Here is a 14,485-nt window from a genome sequence, read left to right on the forward strand (position 1 = left end):
ACTGAATTTCTCTAAACAAAGGCAATTTTGTGGCAACAGCATCCAAGAAAAGCGTCTCTTTCAGCATGTTGTAAAACCTCCTCAACCCCTCACAAACACACAAACAGGGTGATAATATACCCCTCGCTCCAATGTGTATTACTCCCTGTGGAGAGAAAATGGAACATTAGGATTTGCAGGATTTGATCCCAGTCTACACTCTCTTCCTTTGCCTCTGTCATCACACTTTCATTTGGCCAATATCGCGAGTTAAGAGGACGAGCCTCATTTTTCAATTAGGCACTAAAACTCACTCGTGCTTCACTGCTCTCTCATCATGCTCATCTAGTCACCCCTACCTTCTTCCCTCTCAAAATAATACAGAAGACAGAGGGAGAGAGGGTGGTGTGGGGAGTGGGGGGGGGGGGGGGGGGAGTGCCACATAGAGACAGTATTGTAGATCAGCTCTGATGAGTGTGGGGGAAAAGCCGCTTTGTTGGAGTTACTCCCTCTGCTGCTCTTTTACTCACTTTCAGAAGAAATGTGACAGCCTGTGATGACGTTATAGCAAATCATTTCAACAGATTAAATTTTTTGTTAAGTCTCCCTCGTTAAAACACAGCAAACTGACGCACTTTTCGAATGTAAAACAGTATGGAATTAAGTAATAGTGGCGATATGGATAAAGGCGAGGCTGGTTAAAAAAGTTTGCACTAGACTCTCATAAAATGTTATATGCGTGTCTTTTTCCCCCCTAATTTCAGACACCTGCAGTGACTTGCTGAGGAAGCAGACTAAAGAGGCAGACTGCCTGAGTCGTGCAGCAGGGCTGGCTGTGGGTTGCTGTGGGGGTTTTTTTCTTTCAGTGACCCAGTTGGGAGGCACATTGACTATGCAACTAAGACACAGACGGAAGACATACTTGGCAGCACATGACTGGATAATCATCACAGTACTTTCATATTAAAGAGAGAGGGAGGGCGAGCGAGTGATAACATTAGGGAACATGCTACAGAATATGGAAAGCATCAAGGATGAAATTCAAGGTGCAGCAGAAGCAGGAGGAAAACAGGCAACGGTGGTTGGCAAGGACTACAGCAAGATGCTGAGAGATGGAAGTTCGTGTAATTTCTAAGTACATCATTCAAGAAGCTCTGCAAGTGTTTCTAATGTTCTTTGCCTCCTTCTCTATTGCTATAGATTAAACAGGAATAAAGACTTTAGAAAGATATGGAGAACAGAAAGAGAGGAATAAGACGTTGGGGAGGGAAAGAAAAAAAAGAGTCTGGTGGTTGCTATGGCGACCAGAGGGGAGAGATTCCAGAGTGGTCTCGGCCATTACGCAGTGTGTTGGGGAGATGGACTGTGCAGCACTTAGGCTTATTGCAGTGTGGGCTGAAAAAGAACAGATATCTAATATAGACGAGAGGGGCTCACACCAAAATGGTGGCTTGTAAGCACAGTGCTAATAAAAAAAGGGGGTTGAGTACTGAGGTGCAGAGGAAAGCCAATCAGGCTGAGGAAAAAAAGAAAGAAAGAAACAAAAAAGGTTTATCTCATTTGAGAAAATGGGAAGAGATCTAGTGGGTGAAACCAAAACACATAGACACAGTGGTGTCCACATAGCAATATATATATATATATATATATACACACATGCAAAATAATATATATATAGTCACTGATCCCCTCCTACAGCAACCAAATACAACCACTCTGCTAGTAACAAAGTCAAGCACCATCTTCAGCTAAACAGTGGAGTCATATATAATAACAAGCACAGCAGCTTATAAGACAGCAGCTCCCTGTACTTGCCTTTAAGATTTGGCAAATGGGAGCACAGTTAATTTCAATTATCTTTTTTCTTGATTAAAAAAAATAATAATCTAAATGTTGTCATCATTAATTTCCATGATTGAAGATGTTTCTTCCAGAAGTAAGGGTTCTCTGGTTGTTCTTTTCCCCCTGCATATCCTCTACCGCAATACCATTCCTGTATGGCACAGCTGTACTGCTGTTTATAAAAACAACAACAACAACTAAAAAACAGCTTATATGGGATATAGAATAGCTAGTAAAGCTATATAAATTCATACATGTTACTGCTTATTTTTGTATTTGCATATCCGCAATGGAAATCCAAGCCACACTGCACTGAATTCTAAAAAGATGTAAGTTTAAGGTGAAAATCATTTTTCACATTTAACAAGCTGGAATCACAGCAGAGGCGTGATGCAACCAAGGTGCATTCTGGGTAATGCAACCTACAAACAGCTGGCATTCTTTACTTGTGTAAGTTCATTATTCACAAACCTGCTTTCCCTGAGGAAAAGATTACACCTACGACTTGGACTAGAACTGTTATGTGGAGGGAAAGTAAACAAAAAAACAGAGAAAATGATGGAGATACGAAAAGAAAGATGGATGCAGGTAACATGTCATTTAACAGGGAGATTATGATATAAACTTGGTACATGAAATACAGTAGCTAAACTTAAGATGAGCTTGGCATGTAGTTATAAACAGTGCTTCCTATGAGACAACAGAAGGAGATTGTGTAGAAATCCATTATGCATACAGTCTTGTGGTTGCCCATTGCATTTTACTGCAATAAAAGAGGGTGACTAGTGCACTTAGTGCAGAGAATAAAGACTGGTCATGTGCAGCGTTCCTTGTTGATATGTGTATTTGGCTCAAATGGAGTGCAACAAGCTGCTTAAACGCACAACAGTTTTGGAGACAAAGAATACAAACTGAGGAAAGGGTAATCTGATATGCCGAGTTCATGTGAGAAATTGCTGAAATTGAAAAGGCAAGAAAATGAATGTCACTTCACTCATAGGTATAATTTAAACTTCCACCTGGCAAATGGCAGATACAGGTGCGTTCCTGAGATGAGACGGTGCGATCGCTGATTATGTACAATCTTTGGTCAGTGCCTGCTCTTGTTCCCTGCTGTCTATTTCTGCACATTTCTAACTGTGAGCTAATCAAATCAAAGCAGGAAAAAACCTCTATGCCAGCAGCTTCTGGTCAAACCGACCTTAAACAAAGCGGCACAAAGCGTTGTGTCAGCTTCCATGACTTCTTCCTGCTGTTTCTTGGCTTCCAGGGTAGTTCAATTGCCGAAAAGTCATTTGAAACTTCACATTTCTCTCACAGCTTCCAGGTATGAGGTTGCCAAACATTAAAAAGCAGTAGAAAAGATCTATTGTGAAATATAACTAGGAGAAATTAAATTAAAATGCAAAATCTCTTCATCTCTTCGCTTTTACACAAAATCTAATAAAAGAACATGTCTGTTTCGTGTTTAGTGTTTCATTTGGTCACCGTGGAATAAACAAGGAATACATTTTCTTGCTCGTTTTCCTAAGCTGCTGTTAGGATTTTGCTGATTTTTATCCTTGTTAATTTTAATAAGTAACTAAATAAAATCGATCTAAGAATGGAGATTCATTACCTCTAGCCTTTGTACAGTGCCACGAGACACTGTGGGACTTCACTGGCAGAGCAAAGCCAAAAAACTCCATGTGTGCCAAATGGTAAAATGGTTTTAAAGGAAGAGCAGAATAGATTAACACAACTCCATGAAAGGAGGAAGAAAAAGGGTGGTGGCTTCACATCTAAGAAATAAGGGATAAGAGATGCTAAAATTCTTATGTGCATATACTGTGTAATACAGGCCAACTGTGGGTGGTCTCCTGTCCATTCAGTTACAATAAAGTGCTGCTATGCTTTATTTTCTGTATTTTTTACTCTCCAATTAACATTCACTCTAACCTGCAGGGCAGCACCACATGTCAGCTCAACAGGACCCCTCTCTTTTTCCCTATAAAGGGTCACTGCAATTGGTCTTGCCAATGTCATGTGAGCTGGGAGACAGGTAATTACGGCATTGCACTCATTTCCCCTGGTGCTCCACAGGTTTGCTATCGGCTAGCCTCTGTTGTACCACAGCCACCCCAAGATGTGGATTCATTTTTTTCCCCTTCAGATCCCCAAAACAGCAAAGACTAAGGCACCACTGAAGGTTTAAAGGGGGCAAATTTACTTCAACTTAGTAGAGTGATCACTGTAACTTTTTTTCCCCCTATTATCAAATGTAACATTGAGTCATGAGCAAAAAACAGAGGATTTACAAGGTTGAAGGGAGTAATTTACACAGGTAACATTTATCAATTTTAAGCTGTTTCCCCCTTAAAAAATGGTCATTTGGAATTGTTACGTTTTTTGGTTATTCTTAAAGTAACAAATTCTTATTAGCCCGGTGATTCTTCTTTTTCACAGAATCTAAAATTTGGTGTCCAGAACACGGTCAAAAAAGGAAATGTATTGTACAGCGCAGGTTTTTGAATGTTTAGCTTTGAGATGTGCTAATGAAAGACTGTAGCTCAATAGAATAACAATTTCTACAGTCATTTTTGCACTCAGAACTACTGAAATAACAGGGGACCAAGCACTGGGGCAAGTTTAATGCCAGTGTCAACACTTAACAAGTGGATTCACACAGCTTTATTGACATGTGCTATCAACAGTACAGTTTGTGCGTAGGGGTAAATGATTGCTTACAGTACAAAGCAAAAGTAGTTGGTCTAACAGTAAAACTGTTCAAACTATGAAATACAAAGCATCTGCAGTCTTGGCATTACTTTAGTCGCCAATGTAGTTTTGCAAACTTATTTGCAGCAAGAGACAGTTAAATCATCCAAGGTCAGAAGCTAGACACGACTGACAGTCTTGTACCCACTAGTGAGAAAGAAAGATGCAATGTCCCAATTGCCTCCCAGTGGAATTAACAAACAGACTCTTTTATTTGGCTTTACATAGTTACACAGTGTGGTCTTGGGCTTTCTGAGTCTACTGATGTTGCTCCAATGAGCCACATCCCTGCATTCACAATATCTCAAAAAGACTGACAAACCCATGTCAGGTAATTAGCCTAATTAGTCACTCACTTGTATTTTCTTCTCCCTAGGCTCACCGCTACTCCTACATGGAACTGAAGCGTGCTATCATTAATATCACCTCGCCATGGATCATAAAACACTGTATGTCACCATGATAAAAGTGCTAGCCCTAGCATGAGAATGGAGAAATGATAACCCATACTAGAGAAGAATGGCTTTAAATTACACTACCAGATGATTGAATTAGTTGAGTACCCATTGGTTATTTTGTACTGCAATGACTCACCCATTTTCAGCCCTTTTGTTACGATAATCAAGAAATTTGTCTCAATAGCAGCAATATCAACAGTGTTTGAAAAATAGCATCATTTTCTAAATTATTTGCATAAATCACTCACAAAATACATTTTAAAAGTGACTTTTAGAACTGAAGATTTTTTTTTAAATTCAGTGTAAATGAAACTACGCATTGAAAGACATTAAAGTAAGCTATAATAGCGGGTATTCTATCAAGATGGAAGTTGAGTTACCTTCATATGCAGCTTTGAATCCCTGCCCGCTGACCGCATAGTCAGAAAGCAGCCACAGTGTGAGCCTGGAGCCCGTACTCACAATTGGTGGAGGCAGCTGGAAGCCAGTTAACCTAAGGACAAGTGGACAGAAGGACATTAACGGTGAGACCAAAAAAAGAAAAGAATTAAGATCCAATCAATAGCACAGTTGGTTGCAAGGTCAGGTATGAAGCCCACTTCCATCACACCAGCTTCTATTAAGCCAGCTGTTACCTCAGGCATTCAAGGATCACTTTTGTATAACGAGGCTCTGAATCATCAGCAAATTATTAAAATGCCAAGACCTCAACAAGACAGTTAACTAATTTCTTTCCATCAGCAAAGACACAGTAAGTGCAATCATGTATTCACAGTAAATTAGAAACACAGCAGCCAGTGTGTGAATAAACAAACAGATAGCAAACATACTGTCAAACTGATTCAACAATCATTTCTAATAACCAAGCCAGTAGGTTGCAGATGTGATATTTACATGGCCATGTGTCTGGTAAAGGCGCTGGTGACTCTTTAAAGCGTTTTCCACTTTCCCCACCAGCTTGGTGAAGCAAACCTGCTTCTAAATATCTCTCTATTTATTTTTTAATGCTTTCATTTTAATGTGAAAAGTGCTTCATTTTACTTGTAAATATAAATATATCTTTAGCCCTCTTAACCTTGGAAACTGTCCTCCTCCTTCGCAGGATTCCCAATTTAATAAATAAGAAATAAACATATGCTCACTGCTGCGAGTATGAAAACACAGAATATGTCTGATAAAACGCCAAATAACACGACAATCAATAAATGATTTGTTAATTATTGTGATCCAGATTTATACAGACTAGAACTCTGAAACCTCTTTTGCAGATTGGTGGTTGCCTCGGATTTGTCCGTGTCATACGCCGTGAATAATGTGCATAATACCAAACAATATTCTCTCTCCGAGAACAGATGAGATCGCATAATGCATACCACAACACATATTACTTATGCATTCATGATATTTGATGTTGTGGCCAAGTGGCCCAGGTGCACATGACGCACACACACCCCCGGACCATGACAGCACACCGAAGGCAGTGGCAAAACATCAGCAAGGCACATGAATGCACATTTAGGAAGACTTCTTACATAGTCAACCAAAAAAAAAAAAAGAAGGGTATTGGCATAACATTGTCAGCTCTGTCGGTGGATCTGTTTATGTAACATGTGGTACAATGCACAAGCATATTTAAGATTATTTCAATAAGTCTACATTTAGCCTGGAACGGAGAGTTTTCTGTAATAACAACCGAATTCTATTTCCAAGTGGGACAATTCTGACATATTTCAGGTGTTCTCCTATCTCTGAACTGATACAGAACAGTGCCTTTACAAACAAACTCTCAAAAACTACCTGACCAGACTTTCTCTAGCACTGATAAAGTGAAGTGCTAAAAAAGATGAGCTTGTGAGTGTTAAGGAACATCTCGCTTGTGCTGGGCTGGACCCCCTTTTGGCTTCAGAACTGCCTTATTTCTTCATGGCAGAGATTCAGCAAGATTCTGGAAAGATGTTGGTCCATATTGACATGATAGCATCACACTATTGCTGCATATTTGCTGACCGCAGATCCATGACTCAAATCTCCTTTCCGCCAAATTCCAAAGATGTACTGAGATCTGGTGACTGTGGAGGCCATTTGAATTACGTGAACTAATTGTCATGTTCAAGAGACCAGTTTGAGGTGATCTGATCCTGACATGACACATTATCCTGCTAGAAGCAGTCATCAAAGGTGGGTACCTGTTGTCATAAAGGAATGGATACAGTCAGCAACAACACAGGAAGGCTGTTGCATTTAAACCAATACCAATGCTCAGCTGGTACTAAGAGGTCTGTGAAGAAAATATCCCTAAATCCCTACATGACACCGCCACCACTAGCCTGAACTGTTAATATAAGACAGGAATGATCCAACAATAAAAGCCACTCAGTGAAAATCAAGAGAAAATGAGGAGTATGAACTGCTGACAGAAGACAGGATGGATCCATGTTTCATATGTTCTGTTTTGTTTCAGTTGTTTTGAATGTCTGAATGTCTCAGCAGAAACTGAGACTCATCAGACAAGGCAACGTTTTGCCAGTCTTCTCTTGTCCAATTTTGACCAGCCTGTATGAACTGTCCCTGTTCTTAGCAGATAGGAGTGGCACCCAGTGTGGTTTTTTGCTGCTATAGCCCATTTCTTTCAAGGCTGGATTCGCTGTGCATCTGGAGCCAACGAGTGCTTATTTGAGTTACTATTGTCTTATTATCAGCTCATATTAGTCTGGTCATTGTCTTCTGACATCTGGTATCAATGAGACATTTTCCCCCTGAGGAATACTGCCTACTGAGTATTTTCTCTTTTTTAGACCTTTCTCTGTAAACCATATGCAGGAAAATAGATCACCACTCTCTGAAATAGTCAGATTAGCCCATCTGGCACCAATAACCATTGAAAATCACTTAAATCATTCACTGCATGACACCAGGCAAGGCAGTCAACTGCTTGGAGCCCCATGCCATTTGGGGGACCCCAAGGGCTGACAAACTTTAAACTTCTGTTTAAACCTAATGACTAATGGATCCAGAATGTGCTAAGACAAAATATCTCCCACACCATTACACCACCACCACTAGTAGAAACCAAAAACTAACTTGAAATTATGTTACTGGCAGCCTATTAGAAAAAAAGGCATAATTTGATCTCCTTGACACAGGCCAAAAACTTAACGTAGGGCAGGCATAGGCATTTGAGGAAACTGGACAAGTGAAGACAGAAGACAAAAAAACATCTACAGCAAATGAACAGGACATGCAAACTACTTATAAAATATGAAAAAACTCTGTTTTTCTTTTCATCTTTTGCTGGTTTGGGGGATCTTATTAAAACTGATGACATTGTGAAAGCAGATAAGTATAATCAGAATTCGATTTACAATGCAATATAATCTAAAAAGACGAACACGCTATCTGTGCAGTAAAAGCATACCTGGAGAGAAACACAACCCAGACCTGAACATTACTGAAGCAGTGTGGGATCATCTTGACAGATAATATAGCAAAAGCTCACTTCAGTTACTAACTGTAGCCAATTAGCGAAATAACGAAAAAATAATAACTTGTCAAGACAAATAATAGCTTGTCTGCTTACCCTACGGAACTTTGCTGGTTATCAGTGTAACTTTTTATTGCTGAAACTGATCTACCTAGCTAAAAGCTCCACTGTTTTCTCACAGTGCAATACATTTTTTAAGCAGATAACCAGAACCTTGTAGCCAGCTACCCAAAGCTCTGTTGGGAGCATTCACATTGCATTTACTGCTTTCTGTGTCATAAGATACAAGCTAGGTAGCCAGTATATACAAATAATAAAATTTATACCTACTGACCTCAGTAATTTATTTAGTTATAATCCAGACTTCCCCAACTCCAAATCTATTTTTGTTGTTGTTTTTGTTTCCCAAATATTTTTTTTAACTAAATAGTTTCACTGGCCGATATTTGCTTCCTGGTGTGCTTGCACGTGTGTATGGTTCAGTGCCCCCTGGTGGAAAGAAGGTAAAACTGTATTTTATACTTTATTTTTTCTTTTTTGGTATATCAAAAATTACTTCCAGGGGGATTTTTTTTTGTTACCAACACAAATTAAAAGGCCACAGTTTGCATTCAAAATATACAAATGTCATAGTGTCAGATAGGAAAATGTCAACGTAAATGACATTTATTCGCCATCATATCCATGTAAGGTGAAGATTGAACCATGTGAAAAAAACCAAAAACAAATCTACCAAAGCTTATGTACTTCTGTTGCAACTTCTTTTGGACATTTAACCTTTCTTATTCTTCAACTCTATGACTCTTTTACACCATTTCCCTCTCCATCTGTGCCCATACAAGCTGCTCTGAATGGCCTGGCATGTGAGTTGCTGTAGATGGTAATTGTTGTAGATCTGTGAAACAATCCTCGCTGCCATTTTTTTAAAATTGATTTATTTTATTTAACTCACACCTATGCACTCCAATCTGCTGCTGGACTTTCTGGCTCTGCTTTTGCACCTTCTGTTCTCACTCACAAGTCTACCATGCGCCTACTGCTTGACAATATACTCAACATTGAGGGACAGAAAGTTGAGCTTTTTGTAAATCTCGCAAATGAAGTGAACAGAAATGCTTTTAGAATCTCCCACTCTGAGGTCTGTTTGAGCAGACATCTCAAACTGAACACACACAGGTTCCCCTTGCATCTAGATGCAAAATATCAATCATCGTTTGACTATAGTGCACCTAAGTGAAAAATAGTTTAGATAAGTGAGCCTTGTCTTATTACGGCCTGCTTCCAGCAGCACTTTTGCAGGTTGAGCTATTCAATCAGTGTTCACCATCCACACAACAGAGATGCCCACATACGCATGCTAATTAAAAATCCAGGTGTCCATTGTTCATTTGTGGCCAGTTACCACAGATTGATTAATCTGCATACAGTAATGACTCTGTGTGTGTGTGTGTGTGTGTGTGTGTGTGTGTGTGTGTGTGTGTGTGTGTGTGTGTGTGTGTGTACGGGTTCGTACTATCCTGGTGGGGACCAAAATCTGACTTTTACTATCCTGGTGGGGACTTTCTGCACCGTGGGGACCAAAATCCAGGTCCCCTCGGGGTTGAAAGCAATTTTCACACTCAAAATGCGGTTTTACTGTCAGGGTTACAATTAGGTTATGGTTAGGTTTAGGGTAAGGGTCAGGGTTAGGCATTCATTTTTAATGGTTAGGGTAAGGGTAAGGGGCTAGGGAAAGCATTATGTCAATGGGATGTCCCCACGAGGATAGCAAACCAGACATGTGTGTGTGTGTGTGTGTGTGTGTGTGTTGGTGTGTGTGTATACGTTTTACATCCCTGATTTACAGATTCTAATAACAGAATATGTTGCCCACCTAACTTTTAGCTCATCCTTGAAGTTTCCCTTCAATTTAAAACATCCTCTCTCTCTCTCTCTCTCTCTCTCTCTCTCTCTCTCTCCCCCTAACTCACTGCCTGTGTATCCCACTCTTTACAATCTATTACATTCCCTCACTTTTATCTCTTAACATTAAGAGAGACCTCTGTGTTTCAACTAATCCTTAAGTACCACACCAGAGGTGGGAAAATTGCAAAACACCAGAACCGGAGGGATGTGTTGGACCAAAAAAAAGGTGGAGAGGACTTTATTAAATGTGTGATTTCACTCCTCTCTGTGTGACACACATAGGGGGATATCAGCTAAATGATGGGACACATGTTCATGCAAATGGCTCCTTCGCTGACCGCAAATTGACTTGGAAGGCAGCCATCTTGGTTCAGCAGGCAGGGCACTGCCGTGAAAAGGGGGTTTGACAGAGGGTATCATGGAGGAGCTAGAGAGGGGAGCAAACTGGCATGGCCTCTTGCATAAGGGAGAAATGGCCCTGAATTATATTTCCATGCTAAGGGAAAAGAAAATGGATACACTTGGGAAGCACTCAGAAGCTGACTTCACAAGCAGAGGTAGATTAAATTTTGCAGTGTGATATGGGCTGTGGCAATCTGAGGAATGCAGCTGCTATTGTGGGCGGGGGGAAACAGCTGGGGGATTGCCTGTTATCAAGGAAAAGATGCGAGATATGATTGCAGCCGAGCGATACAAAAGAATGGATTTGCAGCACAGGTATCTCAAGTGAGTGGTACAGTGACGAAGGGAGGACGAAGAAGAGTGAGGGACACGGGAGGAGAGAGAGACACACACAAAAGTTAAGAAAAACGATGCTGTTATGGGAAATCACTGACTGCTTCTATTATATGGAATGCTGAGTAATATCAGAAATTAGGTCCTCCCGTGGAGAAGAATAGGCGTGTGCGTGCATGGCTGCATCCAAACAGAAGAATATATGCTGTGTGTGTAAGTGTTTGCGTAAGCCCTCGTGTGTGCGTGCATGTGTGTGTGTGTGTGTGTGTGTGTGTGTAGGCATGGAAAAGAGCAGAGGTCTATTAAGAGGGCTTTCCACCTGACTGGCCTCAGCATCATCTCAATGAAGAACCTCTGCTTCCAATTATCCCACCACTACCCACGGGAGCGAGAGCAGGAGAGACGGACAGATGGAGGATGGTAGACAGGGTAAATGTGTAAGAAAGATGGCTGTATTGAGGAGGAGTGGAGACGCTGCGATGAAAGAAAGGCCCGCTGAGGAAGACGGGCAGAACGCAGGCTGGCATGGAAGGCGAGAGGGGCGGATGCGGACACCTCAGCAGCCATGAAATGGGCTGAGGATGAGGTAGAAACTCCACGGCTAATACAGGAGTCAAAATTCGGCACACGTGCGAGCACATGCGCATGCTGTTTTTACTCATTTGAATTTTTTTTGCGCGCGCATGTGTGTGTGTGTCCTCTAAAAGAAACATTAATGCATATTCACAGCTGTAAACCGACAGGGACTAAATCAGGTCATTCATCCTTTAATCCTATGCACTTTGTGAATGCGTGTGTATGTGTGTGTATATGTGTGTGTATGTTTGCAGGGTGGAAGGTAACCACAGTGCTGATGCAGCTTATTTTCTCCCAGAAGGAGGGAAGAGGGAAGATTAAAAAAAAAGAAGGAAAAAATAGATACAGCAGCAAGATTTTGATGGCTGAGTAGAGGGGAGACATTAGCCAATAAATGATGGGTGGTAAGAGAGAGACATGGGAGGGACGGAAGGAGGGAGGAGGGAGGGAGGGAGTTGAAGTGCAGAGAAAAGAAATAGGTGTGTATTTCTACGCGTGTTTGTGCAAGTGTGTGTGTGTATGTGTGTGCGTATTCTTTCTGTACGAGACCCTGTGCAGCTATAACTTGTCAGTGGTCAAGGCCAAGGGCTGATGCTCTCCTGTGCTCTGTAAGCTCTAACTCTCCACTGACTGCCTATCACACTAAAAAGCAGCGCTGTGAACTAGTGCCCTACCACTGCGAAACACACTCACACACACACACACTCACACACACACACACTCACACACACACACACACTCACACACACACACACACACGCAGAAGCAATGAATGGCTCTAGTTAAATCTGTTCTGTATATTTTAAGGCAAAAGAATATTTCTTTAAAAAAAAGAAGTTGATATAGTTGCTGGATTCAAAGCTGTGCCCACTGAGCACGCCTGTGTATGACTCATCACTAGCTCCACTTACAATTTATAAAAAGCTGACCTTGTTGCCTGGTGGAGGTTAAAATGGCACTTCATCCCCATGCACACACACACACACACACACACACACACACACACACACACACACACACACACACACACACACACACACACACACAATTTGATTCCCCCACTTAACAAAGTTTCACATGCAATTAGACTGCATTTCTATCAGCCTTCTTTCCCTACTTGTTGGGCGAGCTGTAATGTACCCCGTCACTTTGCCCAAGGGCATGATCTGGCCTTGATAGAGCTGCCTTCAGCTCTCTCGCTTTCAGTTCAAATTCTTGGCATTTAACTTGTATTAACAGTAATCATAGTGGATTTGCAGGAGCTGACACTTTATTTTTCATTTCTATTAACCACTAAGTTTTCTGCCCGTTTAGCCTGTTAATTGCAGCTTCACCGCAAAGGTAAGAGTGCATCAGCAGCATCAGCGATTTGGAAATCTCACACACAGCTTCCCCAAAACACATCAATATTTCAAACAGGGCTGACGTCTTTTTTTTTTTTGACTCAGAGTAATTCTTCCTGTCTCCATCGTGAAGAAAGAATGGGGCTGTGGCGCGCAGCTGATCATTAATATTCATACGTGTGTGACATCACAAGGTGTTTGCGTTTCGCGGCGAAACGATAAGGGGTGAGGGATCCTCTCAGAAGTGCCTGATGCTAAATGCTGATGGCGAGATAATCAACCACAGTCAGTTCCAGCTAAAAGACAAACCACAGTGAAGTCATTAACAAGCTGGTGTCTCCAGAGAAAGAGAAAGCAACAGTGTGTGTGTTAGAGAGAGAGAGAGATATAGAGGCTGATAAGAAGGAAAGGGAGAGAAGGTGAGAGGAGGACTGAGATAGGAGTGGGAGGAGAAAATATTAGCAGAGACTTGAGGAGATCTGAACAGATGAAGTGCTCCAGAGAAAATAGGAACAAATAAATAGAAGTGTATGTGTGTGGGGAGTGGGAGGGTGGGGGGGGGGGGGGGGGGGGGGTGTTGGCTGTGAAAAAAAGATAAAATGTGAAAACCTTTTTTTTTCCAAGCAGAGAGGAGGGTGGGGTGGGGGGGATTGTGAGGAAAAGAAGTAATGCAATAATGAGAACAAGTAAACCGTTTAAAGAGTTTAAAGAGTCATATAATGCTTCACTTTTTGGACTCAAAACAAAAAAGGTGGTAGACGCACGACTTCATCTGCACACAATATCGCAAGTAACGACCGGAGCGGGAATAAAGGATGAGCGAAATGATGGATCGTCTTCATTTTTCAATCTACCTATTACAGTGTGTTGTTAAGCGTTTTATACAAACTTGGACCCATGTGTTTACTAGCACTAAAGCATCTACAGGTCAGCTAGTGCTTTTGACTGTTTTATCTAAAAGTTAGATACACTTTTTAACAGTGCATTACATTCTCATGTTCTCATGTTATTATCTGCATCTTCCCAGCACCATACTTAACTTTAAGGCTACAGAGCCGGTTGACCCCCATCTACAGGATATTACGGGGGACCTGTATTCACCAGCTGCTTTGTTATGTACACCTTGCTGGTACTCGGTATTAACTCGGTTGTTACTCAGGAGGTAGAGCAGGGCATCTACTAATCTGAAGGTGGGTGGTTCAATCCTGCTCCAGTCTGCATGCCAAAGTATCTTTGGGCAAGATATTGAAACCCAAGATGCTCTCCAGTGTGTTTCTAGGAGGATGAATGTTAGCTAGAATGGGTGTGAGTGAGGCATGTTGTATGAAGTGCATTGAGTTCTCCGATGGAATAGAAAAACACTACATAAGAACCAGTCCATTACCATTTAGTAGGCTAGACCCCGTTTT

At 41.3% G+C, this 14,485-nt stretch overlaps 1 protein-coding gene across 1 annotated transcript in view; it reads right to left on the reverse strand.

The window, feature by feature from the left end:
• Window positions 1–14,485, reverse strand: part of csmd2 (CUB and Sushi multiple domains 2) — a 256,929-nt gene that overhangs the window by 203,997 nt on the left and 38,447 nt on the right. Inside the window, exon 3 of the mRNA XM_065471148.1 lies at window positions 5,417–5,529. Within this exon, the coding sequence (XP_065327220.1) occupies window positions 5,417–5,529 (113 nt within the window). The remainder of the gene's footprint in view (window positions 1–5,416; window positions 5,530–14,485) is intronic.

The sequence above is a fragment of the Pelmatolapia mariae genome, linkage group LG22 (assembly GCF_036321145.2).
Source record: "Pelmatolapia mariae isolate MD_Pm_ZW linkage group LG22, Pm_UMD_F_2, whole genome shotgun sequence".
In the NCBI taxonomy this organism is placed as follows: domain Eukaryota; kingdom Metazoa; phylum Chordata; class Actinopteri; order Cichliformes; family Cichlidae; genus Pelmatolapia; species Pelmatolapia mariae.